The sequence below is a fragment of the Aptenodytes patagonicus genome, chromosome 1 (genome assembly GCF_965638725.1).
Source record: "Aptenodytes patagonicus chromosome 1, bAptPat1.pri.cur, whole genome shotgun sequence".
Taxonomy (NCBI): Eukaryota; Metazoa; Chordata; class Aves; order Sphenisciformes; family Spheniscidae; genus Aptenodytes; species Aptenodytes patagonicus.
In genome coordinates, this window is record NC_134949.1 from 122450914 (window position 1) to 122470446 (window position 19533).

Below are 19533 nucleotides of genomic sequence, written 5' to 3' on the forward strand. Positions count from 1 at the left end.
ACAGAAATTAACTTTCATGTAACATATAACAAATTGTAACATAACATCAGTAGTTGTACTGAAAAGAAATACTCAAAAGGTTAAAAAAAAATTAAAATACTCTATGATGGAAGCTACTTCTTCCCTCCCCTTTCCTCCCCCCTGCCCCGGAAGGAAGGCATTACATTCCTTTCAAGATTTCCTTTTCCTTGTTGATAAAACTATTTACTTTTGAATTATTTATAAATTACTTATATAGCAGAAACTTTTATCCTCACTATCTTCATAATAACAAGCCTGCTGGCATCTTCTGTAACTGGATGATGATGTTCACTATCTGGACTACTGCTAGCAGTACTCATAAAAACATTTTATAATGCTAATTAAAAAACAAGCAAGGATTCCCCAACAAAACCCCAAAATGCCATAATATATTAAAAACTACAGTCATTTGCAAGATGAATTATTTTGACAGGCAAGGCAAGCAGTATTTTTTCTTCATTGTTGTCAGTCATCATAGAAAAAAACCCTTTCAACTGCGTGTTTATATTATTGTGTTATATTACAGTAAGTCTGATAGTATTCTAAGGACTAATTAAGAGCATTACATATATTCCACCAGAGAATGAAGATCTGGATGACCCCTTAGCTCGTAAAAAGGTCAAGCCAACCAGGAAAGAATAAGGATGGCCAATATCTGCACGTCTAATTTCTTCATATCGGGCAAGAAACCAGACTTTCTTGCTTACTTTATAAATACCACCACCTCCAAAATGAATGTTCACAACATCCAGCATAAGTCAATTTCAGCTCCAGGACTCGGGAACCTGAGCTGGTACTTGGCTGTACTATTTTGTGTGATGCAAGTGTCAAGTTCCCCTGCCACCTCAAAACCTAGGCTCTAATTCTCCTTTTCTCCTTCACACTCTGCTAATTAAATCAGATACACTTTTTTAAACAAAGGAGCTGAATCAGCTTAAAATGAAGGAAATGTTCTCTCTACATCTGCAGAGTAAAGCAACATGTCAAATCATTCAACAACCTTTGGTTCCCAATCCTTCGTCCCCGGGTGCACTTCCACATTGCAATCTCTCTGGCAATGAAACTGGTTAAAGAGGATCCTGCCTGCACCCGTCTTGAGCTGATTGTTCCCTTGCTCCAAAGGAGTTTACTGCTCCCTCATGATGCAGTTCAACATTCCCTTCATCAGCAAAGCTGATTAAAGAAAGTCTCCATCCTCCCTTACTCCCAACCACTCCTTGCCTTGCTCTGCACTTCACCATCCTGTTACTTGTACTGATTCAAATGGCACCAGGCTCTAAACCAGAACACAGAAAACATGCAAGGTGGTGGTGTTGATTTCTTTGAAAAAAGGTCTTTAGGTTGTAGCTTCACAAACAGCTAACTAGTATAACTGAATCAACAGCACAGCAGGGAAGAAGTAGCAATATGGAAGGGAAGGGACATCTTATACTGCCTTTGCTGTCAGAGAAATCATAACACAGAACTGCACGCTCAATGAAACTCAAAATTTTTAAGGTTTGATTTTTTTTTGCATTTGGCAACAGCTGATTACTGTTTGAGTTATTTTCATTTAATCTGAATTATTTTAACAGACTGCAGGAAGTTTGGTTCTTAACACAGCTGTCTTTAATTAATACAATTTTATTTATAAACAGATAACTATTTTTAATTTAAGTAATAAAATCTTACACATTCCTGCTGTAGGTACTTACATAGTGTTTCCTAAATAGTTTAGAACAGGTATAATCAAAGCGTTACAGTGAGATGCACACTTACAGAAACTTCTTCTCCTTCAAGAAGTTCTTCAACAACAACAGTTTCCCCAGCTGTGCCAAAAGTCTTATCCTACAGTAAAAACAAAACCTCTTAAGTTCTGTTTCAGTTATTTCAAAATATTCAAAATGCAGCAAGAAAAACTATTTTTAAAACAGCAAAAAAATGCAGCACGGTTTTGAGACTATTAATCCATTCTCCATCTTGGATATGTCAGCAATGGTAAAATCTTTGCTCCTCTTTTCTGTTTATTCTTAAATAAATGCAGATTTTATGCTCGAATATTTCTAAATTGCAGATGATATTTATGACTTACTGAGCAATTCCTCATGCTTTACCTTCTGAAGTTTGGACCCATGATACTGAGAGTAATAGCAATGACTGTCAAGTCTATCATCTGAACTTTTACTTTATAAGAAAGTGCAATTCTATAGAATACATTGGAAGGGGGCAATATTTTCATATTCCAATGCAATGTTTGAACACTGACTGCATATTTAGGCAATTAAGAACCACCAGCCCACGCTGACAAGATAATTTTCTGGGTCTATAAGACTCTTTAACACACATTTTTTTTGTTCAAGACATTGGGCCACATGTTAAGACATATATTTGTCCAATAACCATACACACACATACGCACACAACCAAATGTGAGTGCAGACCCTATATTCTGACTCTTGAAATACAAGTGTGTCAGATAACGTCTCCTATGAATCAGCATAGCACCACTGAATTGTAAGATGCTGTGCTGCTGACACCAGCTGAGGACCTGACCTGTATGTGTCTTATTTTCCAGCTCTATGTTCCTAACTGTTCAGATGAAATTGCTTCATTTTGCTTCTCTTCAGATTTTAATGGTCCTAATATATTTGTTGAATATCCTACCTAAATATAGACTTAACTTGAAATAATTCCACTGGAATTTACTACACATTTAAGTGCTGTGTGACTGGAGTCCTAAAGCTTGATGTTGCTTGTCAAAATCCAGCTCAATCATGGTGTTAATATTACAGCACTGTAGTACCGGTTTGATTGCAGCAGAGAATGATTTTATTTTAGCCTACAGGAACTATGCCAAGAAAAAGTACCCTGCCTCAAGCAATAAATACGACAGAGCTTCATAGCTGTCCAAATAATGGGTAAAAGATTTGATGTCTTTTAGCCAAATTCGCATTACGTAAAGAATATATTTGAGACTCTGAGATGGTTAACAACTTATTTTGTGCGAGAACTCCTCCAGATAGTGCATGACATTTCTACTCACCTGCATGATTTCAGTAACAGCTTTGCAGGCTTCTTCCTTGTTTGAAGCCACAATTACTCCTTTGCCAGCTGCCAGGCCACTAGCTTTAACAACTAAAGCAGGGAAGTTTGCACTTCAAAGATAGAGAAGATTCAACAGTAAACACTCTGTATTGCAAATATATTTTGCAGGCATTTTGAACATTTCAATAGTTGAAAGATCAAAATACTTACCAGTTTTCATAGCAACCGCTTTACCTAATTGAATAACACACAAATAAAAACCGGGCTTCTCTTGTTATGCTGGGCCTGTAAAAGATTTCTGCTTCCTGTTTTTTCCCCACCACTAAATTTCATTACTGTTCTGAAAGGTTGCTTTCCTTTTAATAATTTACTGTTGTATCATTTCTGGGTCACCTGGATTGTATTCTGATGAGTAGATCATCATTTGCTGAGTAAGCCTCCAATGCAAAATTTATATTTGTGGAGAAAAAGTACAAAGAAGGCAGAACATACGACTATCAGACTGCAAGCTGGGTTTCCACAATAGGCAATTTGAAAAAAAAAAAAACTTGTCCTATATTCTCCTGTAAACTGAACACTGAACTTTATTTTCATTGAAGAGCAGTAAATAAGAACCATTTAGTTATCAGACTTATTGCAGTGTGATAGTGTCACATTAGATTGTCCTTTAAAACCTTTACAGACGTTCTATCACAGCCAAAAGTACTGATACATTAGTAATCATTTGATTGATTGTTTTGGATACCTAGCACACTGTACATTGCTGTAAAAAAAATATTTCTAAAATGACAAGTATTTTACCTGTTGATAAAGCTACATGCTGCTTTAGGATCAGTAAAAGATTTCCATCTCGCTGTTGGGATCTCATGACGATCCAAAAAGGCTTTGGTAAAGCTCTTACTGGACTCCAGCTGAGCTGCCTTTGCTGTTGGACCAAAACACCTTACTCCAGCTGCTGTCAAGTCATCAACAATTCCTAAAAATGACAACACAAAAAAATTTTATAAATCATCAGATGATTTATGGAGTCATGTAGTCCAAGTCCACAGATGCACTGATTTGTCGGAACAAGTATGTCAGGAATGATAAGCCATATGTATATCTATCCAGTGCCTGTTTTACCAGATGGATGGTAAAAAAGATGCATTCTTCACTGTAATCAGGAACAGGTAACCCGGCAATATCTGGGGCTAAGAAGATCTGCTGCATTTGGTAAGAGATGACAATCCCCCCTTGCTTTATTATAGCTTTTAGCTAAAAAGTCGACATTAGTCTTTTGTGAAGATGACAACTGTTGATCGTGTAAAAGGTTAAACCAGAAAAATGATCAATGTTTATAAATGTGGGGTTTTTTTACCAAGTCCCAAATTATTATTATTTCAAAAAATGAAAACTCCATAGGAAAATCAAAACTCTAGTTAGGGTTCCTATATGGAAACACTTTGATACCTCTTTTACTAATTGCAAGCACTTAAGAAGAAACTGAACATTTAAGGATATTTTAACTGTTACATTGCTCACACAATACCCTTCAGAAATTCATTTTCATCACAGCACAACCCTGAATTTCAGGGAAACTGCCACAGAGGATCTGTTTCCATTCCTATTGAAGACACTCTGATGCTGCTGAGTGGTGCACAGAAGATGGGGACTAAAATTTACTTTTCTTCCTCAGTTATGAAGGCTATGATTTTTAGCTTGCTTTCTCTTACCAGCAGCAAGAGGTACCTCTGGACCGACCACAACCAGCCTGATCTCCTGATCTCTGCAGAACTGGGCAAGTGCGGCATGATTGCTGACTGAAACAGCTGTGGAAGATACAAAAGGGTGGTAAGACTGCATTCATTACTGTTGCTTAGCACTTATTTACCACATAACACTGAAGGAGCATTGTCACCACTCACATTCTTGAATGGCAGGTCACTGTGAATCTGGAAGAGTGAGGCATACACTAATATAAAGACTTACACACGAGGCTTGGACCAAAATACACCACCAAACCCCCACGCAAAGGCAGCAGTTTGACATGCATTGTAAATCGACCTTGCTCTTGAAGGTGAGAAAAGAAGTTTGGGTTCCCCTACACTGTCATACAGAAATGGTTCTCATCTCTAGGAACATCCTGTTTGCCGGCACAAGCAACATTGCAAAGGATCCAAGTGAAAAATAACTCACAAGGGAAAAAAAAAAAAAATGTTCAGCCAGTCCCCTCCTTGAGTAGGGTCACCATGAAGCTTTACACGTGTTTGTGCCAGCACGGTGTAGGGGACAGGAACAAGTGGCTGGTGGTGGGATTGCAACTGTTTTCTCTTTTTCTTTCTTTCTGTAGTGCCACCTAAAAATTGCCGCACTGAACTGTGACCCCACTGAAACAAAGGGGAATCTGAACATTTTTTCTTACGTTAGGCTGAACTTAGTAAGAGCAGGTGCTGTAATTATGGGTAAGAATATTTGGTCTTAGGTTTTTAGGACCGTTATCTTTCCATAAACAAACACTTCATATGACGATACTTGGAATGCCAAAAACTGTGTAAACAAAAGAAAAAACTTGCACTAAAGACAATAATGTCAAGTCTCATGATAAAAAAATTACGCAAAGGCAATGCAATTCCACTGCTTTTATCAAGAATAAATAAAGCCAAGGTCTACAGAGGACGGGAACGTGAACCCGGAGAGAGCCAAAAAAGCGGTGAGCGCAGCCCGGTGTGGGTTGGCTGCCCCTGCGGGGAGGAGACTAACACATCAGGGCACGAAGCTGGTGAAGGGAGCACGGTACAGCACAGCACAGCCCCGCCTCGCAGCTGGACTACTTTGCTCCAAGTTTTGTCTGTGATCTCCTGTTAGTGACCGTACTGGCAAGCACGCCAGGAGCTGATGGTCTCTTCCAGCTAGTTTCTGGGGAAGTGACGAGAGAGAAAGGAGAGGCAGTGATACAGCAGCTTCTGCTGGACAAACAGACACTGCGCGTTTTGTGTTGGTGCCTGCTGTGCTCCTGCCATCCTGTGCGAATAAACTGCCTGCTTCCACAAGAGAAGCGGTCATTTCTGCCTAAGAGATGGCATAAAAGCAACTACCTGAAACCTACATTTTGGTTATAGATTTGCCCTATTTGGGTGGAGTGGGGGAAAAAAACCTGACGGAACACTAATAAAAATTACCTCGATACCTATTCAACAGCTCAATTATTTTGTTCCACCAACATTTGTAAGTACGGAGAAGCAAAGGCCTTTGACTTCCATGTGCAATTTATTCCAATTGACTTCTGGCTCACAAGAGAGCAAAACCAAAAGCATAACACGGTTGGCTTTAAAGTACTGATTAACATAAAGGTCAATATTGTCTTTCAGTCCCATGGGGCCGTTGTGAAAGCAGCCGGAGAACAGCAAATCCTGACTGAAGAGAGTGGGAGCTCTGGTGGGCCACTGAAGAGGGACGATCCCTGTTCCCCGCAAGATCAATCCATGCGAAGGGGAGCAAGGAAAGGAATGAGCCCGTAAGGTGATTGCACTTTTCATCCCGAATTTTCTTGCCACAGGCCTGATCTGTTAGTGAGATATTTATATAGTGAACACTGAATATGGCACAAGAATTACATGATGTGGAAATGTCGTAGTAACAAATGGAATGAAATAAATCACATTGTTAATACACAATTTTAACTTTCCCCCCAAACATAATTTTCCTCAGGATGTAGACTGAAAGGGGACATTTTTGTAGCTGTGTTTCATTTCTCAAAACAACAGCTAAACATTCCTTTCTAACCAGACAGAAGGACCTTGGACCAAGGTTTTCAAAGCTAGAGCTTAAAGTTAAGAGCATATGTTACACTGAGAGCTAAAATGTGATGGAAGGAGGTATCAGGATGCTAAAGTCCATTCACAGACACGCATATGGCTATCTCTGGATTCAGCAAGCCATTCTGTAAGCTTCTGGCACCAAAATTGCCCTGCTAATTAAATATAAATTGAATATAAACCTATATTTAGCCACTCAACCTAAATCTGTCTTTATTGTCAGAAACAATTACTGACTCTAACCATGAAAACTTTTTTTTGACTTAGATACAGGCAAGGTTTGAAGGATTTAAGGTTATTTATAATTTTAAGCTCACCTTTGTATGTTTCAGAAATCATCTGAGAACCAGAGTTGCAATGCTAATTAAAGGCAATCTCATGAACCATGAAGGGAGGATGAACTTTCAGAGCCAAATCTTGATTATACCAAAAAAACAGAAACAATGGTAGCAGTTTCACAGACATTGTTGCCCAGGCTCACACAATACAATAGGGCTCACATGCTTCTGTAAAGCTGTTTTCCATTTTCTCCCCTGAGTTAAAATCTAGACCCCAGTGGTAGGACTAAAATGCTGGAGCAGATAAGATTTTTTTCCTTAAAAACCAAAGAAGTCAAACTCTTCACAAATTCTAGATCCTTCCCATCTCCTGGTTGGCTGAGGATTTGTCTCCCAAAGTACATGTGAGGCCACAGTCTAGAAAAAAAGACTGTAGTACACATGGTAGATTTAATGGACCTGGCTCGAGCATTATTACGCACATGCTCAAATATTTTCCACTGTCGAGGGTGCAGTATTTTTTATGGATTAACAAGGTGAGAGAAAAGCGCAGCAGTTTTTAAAAGACACCGCTTGCGAAAAAATACTGAAATTAACATTCTGCAGGCCATACAGACTGGCATTGATTCCATTTAGCACAAGGATAAAGATTTTTGTTTGACTTTCTGGGATGAGAAGGAAACGTATGACTTTCCTGTCAGGCTCTTCCTTGGGCCCTCTCCTCAGAGACCAAATAGAACAAAAAACTACTTATGATACTGTGACTAGTCAAAGAAATTAAGGACAAAGTTATTTAAACAGCCTGTAATTAAACATTCTAATGGAATTAAGTATGATAATTACCTGCTGTACAAGAATCTGACAGGATTCATGTTTCCACACGAGATGGTAACAAAAAGGGATTTTACTCACATACAAAAACGAATGCAGAAAATTGAGGTATATAATTCACGTTCACATGCATACTATGTTAACTTTAATTCCGTATGTTATCACATGTTTTAAAGTGGAAACTTAAGTCGGTTGTTTAAAGTACCTAATTCAGGATCTGTTATATAAAGCACACAAGACGGGAATCTCTGAGTAATTACCCCTGGTTTTGTACTGATTCACTGTGTGCCTCCAGGCAAGCACCTTAGACCAGTACTTTTTTAAAATGCAGCACGTAATTTTGGATGCTCAATTTGAAATACCTTTGATTTCTCAAAACTAATAACTACAAATAGTTTCAATTACAGCCAGTCAGAGTTTAACATGTTAAGCTAGAAGCTCAAAACAGGCAGTCAGTACGAAGAGAGAAACATTTGAAAATAACCTTAGCTTCTTAAGGTCACTAAGGCAAAGGAATGAATGTTTTTCTGGAGTTGAACGTTTCAGGTGGGAAAGTATTCTCATCAAAGTTTGTAGGGACCACAGGGCTTCAACGCACTTCTGAGAATATAGTAATGAATTTAGTACTTTAGGTGCTGGCATTTGCTTCAGGCACTTTTCAGCTGTTCACCAACCAGTTGTTGAACTGCAGTGCGTACCAAGAGAAACCATCACCCCTTCCCTGCTAGGCTGCTGGGAGGCAGGAACCACTGCAGCTATCCCAAGCTGTATTCCCGGAGGAACGTGCATTGGACAGATGGACTTCTAGCAGCATCCTCCACCCCCGAACCCAAAGAACTAGCTATCACAACAGAGATCATATAAAATGAGTGGTAGCTGCACAAGGTTTTGCTCAGGCATTTTTATTTCTTAACTGTTACCATCTATTTCACATGCCCGGAACCTTAAAAAACAGCAATAATAATAATCCTTTCACAGTAGCAGATCCATGAATGGAACAACTTATTTGTCGAGTTATCAAATTTAAAACCGGTACTTTTTCTTTTTACCTGAATTGGAAATTTTTCCATTGTCAGCTGTTCCTGCATTTCCTGGAGCAACAAACACATGTTTTACATGTGGGGACTGGGCCAACTTCCAGGCCAGCGCATGCTCTCTCCCTCCACTGCCAATCACAAGCACTCGATCGGCCATTAGTCTGCATAAAACCAGAACACAAGCAAAACAGCTGAAATTAGGCGCATGAGGTTAGGAAAGCAAGAGCTTCAGAGACCATGGTTTCAAGTGCTGGGTGCAACGCAACTTCTAACAGAGGTGAATGATGTCACTTTGTTTCAGGCAACGACATTGCTATAAGGGTTTTGTTGGTTTAAAAAAAAAAAAAAAAAGAGAAGTACATGAAAATGGGTAACTGACTTAATCAGATGTGATATAAACTAAATGTCAAAGACTGAAGCGCTCCAGAACACAGAAGTAACCCACAGGGCAATCCATCCTGGTTTTCCTTTAGTCAGATTGGCAACTGCTCCAAGTTATTCAGAAGTCTTTGATATAGGAAAAACCCTTACGAGTGACCGGGCTGTGATTTGTAACCTATAGAAATTCCTGGAGAATCCAAGCCTGCAAAGGGCAAAGCCCTTCTGATGAACTAACTGTATGAACACGGTATTACAGTGTTAGGGAGCTGAATGGGACCACTCAAGACTTCTGAGAGGTAATATCTGAAAGAGCTCTAAATACTTCAGGAAAAGGAAAGGCTAAGAGCAATGAGACAGGGAAATCAACTTCCAGCTCTGGCTTTCCTTAGGAGAGAACAACCACGAGGCAAACAACAGGGAAGACCAGGTGTCATTAATAAAGGAGCTCACTCTGAGAAGGTACTGCAGGGCATCCACTCCTCTCTCCCATTCTGCTGAGTTTTAGAAAAACACATTAGCACTCTCCTGGCCTGCAGAAAGTAGGTGTATGAATGAAGGTTGCAATTTCATTATAAACTGTCCAAAACCTTTTCAGCAGTTTGGAAACAAAACGGTCACAAAAATGAAGCAAACTCTCTGTTTCACCCTCCCTATGTCCTTATGTGTGTGTGTACACATAACTTACACATATTGGATTAATGTCAATATTACAATTTTTCCTTTAAGCAGCTTTGAGAGTTAGCCTTTGCTTTTTAAGACATGTTCACTTCTATGCGTATTCTCTACGTATTTACTGATGTACGTCACCTCAGAATTGCTATCCCAACAATGATACCACACAACTAGCAAGGGAATAGAAGAGTTCGCTTACCCTGCAAAAGCTCACTGGAATTCAGAAAATAGTAAATAAAGAAATAAAGTAAGTACATAATTTATAAAATAAGTACATATGTCTTTATTTGGAATTCCTTGAAAAGCAAAGGCTAAGAATTCCTAAGAAATCCTAAGCTTCAAATAATAAGCTGTTAGAGTCACATTAGTCCAACTATATATAAATTACATACACAAATGATGTCACTGCACTGGTTAAAGTGAGTTTTATTCACAGAAGTCAAACGGTCCCTGAAGAATCTATTCAGTGAAGCAGAAAGTGAGCAGCTACAAATTGGTAGCTGGTCCTAAGCCCACGTGCAGCATGCACTACTTGCAGAAAATAACCTAAAAGCTTTAAATCATAACATATGCAAAATAGCAATCTAAACCTATAAAAAATGGCTTAAAGCCTTTTAAGTAATGAGAATAAACAAAAAGAATTTCATGTGGAAAACGGTACGATTTATTTAAAGGACTTTGCACGGCCAGTGAAGAGGCCTGATGTGTCCCTCTGCTGTACAAATGACCTCCCATTCATCGGGCGGGGGGAGGGGGGAACGCAGCCCAGATAAGAGTTTTAGTCAAAAGGAACAACCAGTCTCCCTGCTGAAATCCCAGCAAACGTAACACGCAACCCTTGGTCGCTCCCTGTGCCTCTTCCATTAAGCGGCTGGTCGTTGACCTGTGCTTGCCAATGTGTACAGTGCCTCCCAAGATGAGCTCAGAGAAAAACCCCCGACACACACACCATGCAGCTTGAATACACGCAGGTGACAGCTCCATTTCCAAGAGCAGGGAAAAATCAGAACTCCTCTGCGGTCCCCTCCTTTGCAGGAGGACAAGAGAGGATGACTAGCACAAAGCACATCTTAAACAAACGAAAAAAGAAAAGAAAAAAACCCAACAGATTTCTAAGGGAAAAGCAAAAAGACGTGACAGAAAGCAGATTTTCAGCCAACTGGTAAGGCAGGGGCGTGTGCCTCTCCCCCCCGTCAGCTGCTACAGCTTGACTTGAATAAAGCTGCTCCCACAGCTCTGACCCTGGAGAACCCCATCCTTCCCGAGGACCTGAAGTACGCAGGAAACGGCTTCTGCTCTGAGGGCACTATGCGATGCGTATGGCGAGCCCGATTTTTAAATCCAAGCCCTCTGTAATAAACTTTAGACAGGAAGAGCCCACATGTGTCTTAGAAGGTATTCCTATGCCATTTGCTAATGTATTTTAATCCATTAACGAAGGAATGATTTGTTCAGAGAGTGATACTTTTAGGCAAAACATCCAGTCACAATAAAGTCAAAACAAACATGAATAGAAGGATAAAATACAGAAAATTAACATGGAGTTGTTCACTATGAACTAAACACACTAGAGTTAAAACTTAATTACACTTTCAGGTGGGGGGAGACCAATAGCTTTCCAATCACCAGTGTTTGACAAAATAGACATGTTGCAAAGTTGCAGAGATGTTTTAATTACAAAACTCCAGGATTACTTACAATAAAAAAAACCACGTTGGGGTAAAAATTATCAGTTATGCTATACATATTTGGGATGTCAAGTTACGCTAAGGCTCTTTTATACTACAATTCAAGCAAAAAGAAAAGATAAAAGGGGCTGGCTACAACGAAGGGATGAATTAGATAAAGACAGTTACCTAGGACAAAAGAATGCAATATAAAAGAATAAACATTTATCATGTAGCAGGCAGCTATCTCCTACACTAAAGTTAAACCAAACAAGCGTGTTTCCAGTGCTGTCCACAGACAGTCGTCATCAAATAATAATTTTTAAGGCCAATTTTACCAATAATAAGTTGAACTATACATATTACAGCATTTTCTTACAAGTACCTCAGAACTGAGTGCAGAGATTCAAACCCAGAGAACACACTTACTCTATCCTACGTGCTGCCAGTCTGAGGAAAGTAGTACTCAAGAGTTCAGATGCGCAAAAAGAAAGGAGATAAGCAGCCTCTGGTTAAAATGTAGTACCCCTGTCCCAGTATTACCGCCCCATTGACGACACTGTGCAGCTAGCCAATGAATGGGAAAGTTCAGCCATTCCAGCTGGGAAAAGGGGACAAAAACTTGCATACAAATGGTCTAGGAGTGAGGAGCAGAAACTTTGCAGAGCAGAAGCCCATCCTGTTGTTTCTAAACATGCAAAATAAATTCTGTCCCATCCCAGGTATTTTTTGCAGTTAAAAACTGTTTACTAATCAGATTGTAAACATTCTCTTTTTTACCTAAAAATTAGGCTACATGTTTTTGCTATGCATAAAAATGAGGCTATGCATAGTCCTATGCATACCAACAGTATGAAAGAATAAGGTGCACGATGCACTTTCATGCTCCATTAAGCCTACTGCTTAAAAATAGTAGAAGGACAGGTTTGAAGATCCAGTGACACTGTTGCCAGCTGAAGTAACTCACCATGCTGGCAACTCAGTCAAATAACCACTTCTAATACTACTGTCAGCTGAAAAAAATGAGTAATACACAGCATAAAGTTTTATATGGGAGCAGGTAAATAGAACAAACCATATATCATATGTTCAAATAAAATCTAACAATTTTATAACAAAATGTGAGTAAAAAAAAAGTTTCAGCCATTTGTTTTGAAACTCAGTATTATTTGTGCATCCCACAAGTGGTATCCTGGCAACTTTTATTTAGGGATGTAGCTTGAGAAGAACTTCTGCTGGCAATCCCAGTTTAGAAGGCTCAAATCTAGCAGTTGCAGCCTTTCTTTTTCACACTAACATAAAAAGGTGCCGTGTAGGCCCTCTGCTGCCCAGCAATATCTTGCATTAAAAAAAGAAAATTCCAAGAGGTGACATTTCTTTTTATTTTGTCAGTAATCCAGGAGTCAAAAATTTGTTCTCAGAAGGCCAAAAGCCATTCACAAGGTAGATATTTCTTCTGTGAGGATTATCACACACTCAGGTTTTTTGGAAGCAATATGTAAAATCCTTAAATTCCAAAAAGATTCCAAAACACGGTACGTAATTACCTTAAGCAACCACTGTCTGCTATTGTAAAGAAGGAAGATATGTTTGTTTAAAAGATGTTTTAAAATAAAGACAGGTGGCATTTCAGGCAAGGGTCTATTACTAGGTCCTTATAGGAAGTAAGAACAGGAAAGCAGAAACAAGCTAATCACTCCATGTATCCAAGAGGAGAGGACACGAGGATCGAGTGACGACAAGTCGATTTCCAGAGCCTATCCCTGAGGTTGCCAGCAGTAAGTCAGCAGGAACGAGCATCAGCCTAGAGACCTTTATCCTCCACAAAAGGTAGGGCTCACCAAGAAGCTGGGCAACTCTTCTACTAGGTCATGGCCTGGGGAGCAGAGAAAATAAAGTGAGGAAGGCAAAACCAACAGTGTCTGATAGCTTTCTCCATCCTGACTCCTCCACAAGACACGGTGAGATTTCAAATACAGGTAGAAGTGAGATGAGGCTGCTAACTCAGTTGCTGCCCCTTCCCTATTAACAGGGAAGGGACAGGAGCCGTTGACACTTCCTTGAACTGAGCCTGTGCACAGACTTGGGGGTTAAATTGAGCTCCTTTGTTGTATTTATGAAGATAACTGTGTAAGAAAATGTAAACTCCTTAAGCAATTTCTTCCCAAGTTTCAATTTCATATCATAAGTGTGCGGTGAAGTTACCTAAATATTTTATCTCAACTAGGTGGAGTCTCGTAATAAGCCATTGCCTTATTACCTCACCCATAACTAAAGCAGTAAAAAGGTACAATTAAAATAAGATCTATGCAATATAGCACAAACAGTAAAGGACATGACTGGTGGCAGCTCACTGCTTCCGACAGTGTCTTTTTTTTTTTTTTTCCCCAAAGTTAAGCTCCAATGCTGTTGGCTTTCTCTGTGCTCCTCGATTGAGAGACCCAAGTGGAGCGTGTTTTGCTCTGGTGAGCCAAATAACACCAAATCTTGAAAACTTGTGTGGAAAAGGGGCCACAAAACAAAGTAGTTTAAAAAGATACTTTTCAGTGTCTTAGTTTCAACAAAATCTGAGCTGAGGGTGGAGTGACAACAATAACACTTAGGTATATTTAAAGTGTTGCACTGTGCAGCATCCAAAGTGCTTCAGCCCTTCACTAAAAGGTATTTGCTGCTCAAGCAGGTTTACACTCTGCTGCGAAAATTTACATGTGCATTAATGCTGGACCCATTCCTATACCTCGTTGTCATTGAAAGGGGATGTCATGAACCCAGACACACTTCCCCCTTCCTTGTACTGGCTCCAGCGCTCACCTGAGCATAGTCAATTCACTGAGATTTCACAAAACTAACATGAGAAAAAAAAAAACCAACTCAATCCAAAACAGATTTCTGTTAAGCTGAACTGGCTTACAGTGCAATCAGCCAAGGTCTAAAGACACTAACAGTGAATGGATGGGACAACAGAGCTGAGCAGAAGAACTCGAGGGCAAGACCTGCCTTTAGGCAGCAGCAATCTACTCTTATCACTGCATGCGTAACATTTAACCTTAGCTGCAGCCTATTTAAAAGCTGCAATACCTTAACTTCCCAACACTGGGATTCAGGAAACCTGATGCAGGCATTCAAGTTTCTTTATACAAAAGATATGGTCCTTGCCCAGAGTGTCTTAACTCCTACCTTTCCTAGAGTTTAGGCTACAAAATGGCCCAGCAGTGACAGCACTTACCTCAAAGTAAGTACCCCCAAACAAAGAACCCAAGCCCAGCGTCACCGAGAAGGTTCAAACTCACACCCCCCAGTCCCTGGAGAAGAGCTCTTATCACTTGGCTTTGGACTAAAGGAGAAGGTTAATTCTTCCTCTTGAAGCTAGGCAGGAGAAGGAAAAGAAATGAAGTCTCACAGGACACAGCAAGAACACAAAACTGGGAAGGCTGTGCAATTCAGCTGCCTCCCCACCGAGTGTAGTATTAGTTTCTAGCCCTAGCAGTCAGGACCATTTATGCAGTTTTTTTTCATAGACCTGTAATGGGATAAAATATTGCAAGAACCGCTTGGAGAAGAAGGCAAAAACTAGGACTTCCACCTCCCAACTTCAACAGCTAGGCTGCTGCTGTACTCCCTCCTGGGAACCTGCCACCCTTTACTCGGGCTTCTGAACTCGCCAGCAGCCAGATCGCATGGTCCCAAACGCCCTCAGGCTGAGCCCTGCTCTTCTGCTTTGTGAATTAATGCTCTAATCAGCAGGCTGAGTCATTTCTTAAGAGTCCATTTCATGTTATGAGCGCACACAGATCTCGGTACACACAAGGTGAGCTCCGAGCTGGCCTTCTTGGTGAACCTCTGCCAACTGCTGGACCCTGTCCAACCTGGGAGACCAACCGGAGGCTGAAATGCACAAGCTGCAGGTTCACCGAGTGGTGTTTCACAATTGGCTCGCGCTGCCCTTTGCTGGTGTGGCTTCCCATTGGTCCCACCAACTTCTCCACCTCCAGTTTCTCCTCCCCTCTCCCACCCATGTGTGCCAAGGGTGTGCAGTCACTTGGATCAGGCAGCCAATAATGCTGGAAAACTAACACTACAACAGTAACCAACGCCGTAAGGTAAATATATATATATATGCAGGAAATACTTTTCTGCCAGTTTAGTGAGCTAAACTAACTCACTGAGGGATGAAGTGATCACCACAGCCCGTACAAGGGAAGCAGCAGAAGGCGGCAGCCAGAGAGGGTGAAAAGAGCTCGGTTTTTGCTGCAGCAAACTGCTCATTGGCCCAGCCGTCCTGTACGCTGCACCCTCAGATCATCTGGATTGACTGAGAGACCATAACGCAATCGGTGGCAAACGCTGCTTCACAATTTACCTTCTCGCCCAACTGCTCGTTCCCACCTCTTGCCCCAGCCTGTTTATGGTCACAGGACGAGTCAGGTCAGAGAATCAAACGAGGGCTGAGGAGGGGGAAGAGATCCATGTCTCCATGTTTTTTTCCTCTATGGATCAGTCTCCTGAGGGAATTCACAGTACCAATTGCACAGGCAGCTCTGCTGGTGCAATGCATGGTGCAGAAACAAACAGCCATGGCGCCTAAACTGGCAACACGGCCAAAATATGATGACGGAACTGCAAGTTTAGGCTAGGGCAGCATTAGGCTCATCCTGAAGGAAAACAGCACGTCCTTTGAGAACTTTTAATTTCCTAAGCTTTCAATACCGTAAAGAGTTGCTTAAGGAGTTCAGAGGCCTCCAGAATCAGGTGGCAGTTATGGTTTTTAGTTACAGCTTTGGGTTTAAATAAGCTTCTTTTGCTCATGTGTTTTACTTAGGACTACTTCCTGGCTCTCACCTGGCCGTATCGTGTGGTGTATCAGACAGCTTTATAAAACAAAAAAACCCAAGAAAAGTCATTATTATCTGTGTTGCACCCCTGCAGAAACCAGAGCCTCACACTGAAGGCCTGAATCAGAGCTGAGAATAAAACATGTCTTTTACAGTCTGAACTGAGGATCTGCAAGGCAGGCACCTTGCCTCCCAGTGTGATCCTCCAAACAGCTGGATTTTGCGTTTCCTAGGCAAAATGTTACTGCAAATTTCACTGCTAAAAATAAATGGACCTTAAAAGTTTTATCACCCTCCCCAAAGTACTAAATTTTGACACGTCAAACTTTATGTCGGAAGCTGGAAGTGCTCAGTGTCTTTCACCATCAAAGCCTCAGCAGAAGCTACGAGGTGAGAATCGGAACGAACAAGCAGGGGGAGAAATGCTCTTTCTGTGTTACTATTCCAGTTATACACACAACATAGTGAAGTAAGTATTAACTCTGCTCATTAATTTCAAGTATCCACTGACTAGATTAAAAAAAAAAAAAGATGGCCAATGTTAAAGTTGGTAAGCCCGCAACTTGGCAAACAGCAGGGAAAGAATCAGAGTGAGTCAAAGTCCAAAACAAGAAAGGTTAGAAGTTTAATATTTACTTTAAAGCAAATATTTCACCACTTTTTCAAAGCCAAACAGAGCAGAGAAAAAACCCGTAGAAATAAAAGCCATGTGCGTTTTAAAATACTTTAAATTGCAGTACATTTAAAAATGCTAGACACCAAGCTCCCCAGAAGTGAATCTGGGCAGGAAACATGCAGTTAAAATAAATATATAGACGAATAAGCCGTTAGCAACCAGCTCTCCACACGCCTCTCCACGGCCATAGGTGCGGGGCAGAGCACAACTCGGGCTAAACCAAAGCCGCCCCGGGTTTTTAGGCGAAGCCCGCTCTCCGCGGCGGCCTGGGTGCAGCAGGGGCTGGCAGAAAGGCGCCGCGCCGTGCCGTGCCGTGCCGTGCCGCCCCGCCATTTTACCGCGCGGGCAGCGGGGAGCACATGGCCCCCCCCGCCGCCGCCTCGCCTCTCCCGCGCCGCCGCCGAAGAGCCCGGCCGCGGGAGGCTGGCTACGGGCAGCGACACCGAGACGGAGCTGCCCGCGGAGCGTACCCTTCTCCAGAGCGAAAGAAAAACTTACTTTCCGTCAGGGGGATTTTAAGGAGCGGGAAGGCATCCTCTGCCGCGCCGCCGAAAACTACAGTACCCAGGGGGCACCGCGACATGGCGGCGGGTCGGCCCGGGGGCGGGGGCCGGGAAGCGGGGCGGGCGGGAAGGAGGGAAGGGTGGGTAGTCAATGTCTCAGCTTGGAGATCCATTAATTGGCTTTTGCGCGTAAATTCTTTTAAGTCTAGAAATATCTTCCGCTCGGGGCGGCTACTGCCTGCGGAGCGTGCTGAGCCGGGCCGGGAAGGTGCTAGGGCCGGCCGAAAAACCTTGCCTCTATGGAGGTTATTGGTTTTACTTTATCTAGGATGTAGAGTACCGCTCCAGAGGGTAAAGGTGATTGTTTATTAAGTTGGCTGGATAGGATTGTGCAAAGATCGATTTTGTTTCTATGTCCTCTCAGGGGGAACGTTCCTATGTGTCTCTAAGTACTGGGTAGGAGCAACTCCTTAGTCTGTACCACACTGAACTTTCTACTTTATGAAACCAAAGAGTATTGGGCAACATTTAGTCCAATTTAGCATTAAAATTGTGCAACAATACTGTTAATGAAAACAGATTTGATCCATAGTTTTGCTTCTCTTCCCCCCCCCCCCCCCAAGAGCTATAATGAGAAAACCTCACTATTCTTTGTAAATTAGCTTATGAAATACAGGTTTAATAAATAGTTTGCATATTTAAGCACACCTTTGACCCTTGCTTTAAAAGGGAACAGTCACATGAATAAATGCGCTAGGTAGTACTGACAAGTGCAGCAGAACTGCTGTTAGTCAAGTCCCGTAATACTATGTTTACAAATTGAACACTAAATGTATCAGCAACAATCACTGGTCTTGGCAAGATGAAAGCAAAATATTTAATTTAATCTGAAAACTACCTAACACCTAACTGAATGGAGGTGTTTAACTAAAGGGTTGTGTTTTTTTTACAGCAAACAGAGATGGGAAGGGAGAGCAGGAATAGTTATTTTCCTGTGGGGCTGTGGATCCTCATTTCTATGAATGGTGATTTTTGTAGTTATTACTTGGTCCACGTTAATTTTTAGGAACCAGAGCGAAATAGGCAGCACGCACTAAAATCCTTCCCTGTTTTTTTTTTTTTTGTACCTTTCTTCATGGTTTTCCTTGTGTAGATGGAGGCCTACAGTGGTAGGGATATCAGTGTAGCTAAGCTACTTTGAATGAATTAACTGCAGTTGAAAAGGGTCCGTTTCCTGAGGGTGGGCAGGTCTGTGGTGTGGGTTCCCCTTGGCCCGCATCGGAGTTGTGATCCCTGCCTGGAACAGCTTTTCTGTCTGAAGCCCCTAACACAGGCTAAGTTAGGCCAGCCAAACCTGCTCTTGAGTGCAGCTGGGGTTTTTTTGGAAGGTGTAGGTTACGATTATATCGTGCTGAAAGCCTTTGCGGCTTTGTTGTTACGGCAAGGCCCCTAGTAGCAACCTTATGCCTATGTAGAATATCACTACTTGTTTCTGGGTGAAAGCGTGCTTGGTCTAGACAAGGCCATTTGCGTCAGGGGAATCTAAATATGTCTGAAATTGTTCAAGTGGAACGTTTTCAATCTTTAGCACACTGAATATCAGAAATTAGATACCGTATTCTACTGGTAAGATCTAAAATGTATCAACATTGGCATGGCATGAAAGGTACAGGTTATTTGTAAAAGGGCCACTTAAATGTAACTGCTTTCTATTATAAATGTAATAAATCGACTGCGACACAGAAGTAAGCAAATCGATCCAAGTATCAAATCCATTATTTTTCCAAAGGTAATATTAAGGCACACCACCTCCCAGC

General features: G+C 41.3%; 1 protein-coding gene across 3 annotated transcripts in view; it reads right to left on the reverse strand.

Annotated features, from left to right (window-relative positions):
• Window positions 1–17793, reverse strand: part of GART (phosphoribosylglycinamide formyltransferase, phosphoribosylglycinamide synthetase, phosphoribosylaminoimidazole synthetase) — a 41028-nt gene extending 23235 nt beyond the window's left edge. The window contains exons 1-7 of one of the 3 annotated variants that reach the window (XM_076353345.1): window positions 17712–17785; window positions 13547–13581; window positions 8998–9146; window positions 4758–4853; window positions 3847–4021; window positions 3044–3155; window positions 1780–1848 (exon numbers count right to left, since the gene is read on the reverse strand). In XM_076353345.1, coding sequence (XP_076209460.1) covers window positions 1780–1848; window positions 3044–3155; window positions 3847–4021; window positions 4758–4853; window positions 8998–9142 — 597 coding nt within the window. In that variant the 5' untranslated portion in view covers window positions 9143–9146; window positions 13547–13581; window positions 17712–17785. Of the gene's footprint in view, window positions 1–1779; window positions 1849–3043; window positions 3156–3846; window positions 4022–4757; window positions 4854–8997; window positions 9147–12134; window positions 13514–13546; window positions 13582–17711 lie in introns of those variants that run through there. The other 2 variants (XM_076353335.1, XM_076353325.1) reach the window with 2 other exon arrangements.
• Between the last annotated feature and the right edge of the window lie 1740 nt (window positions 17794–19533).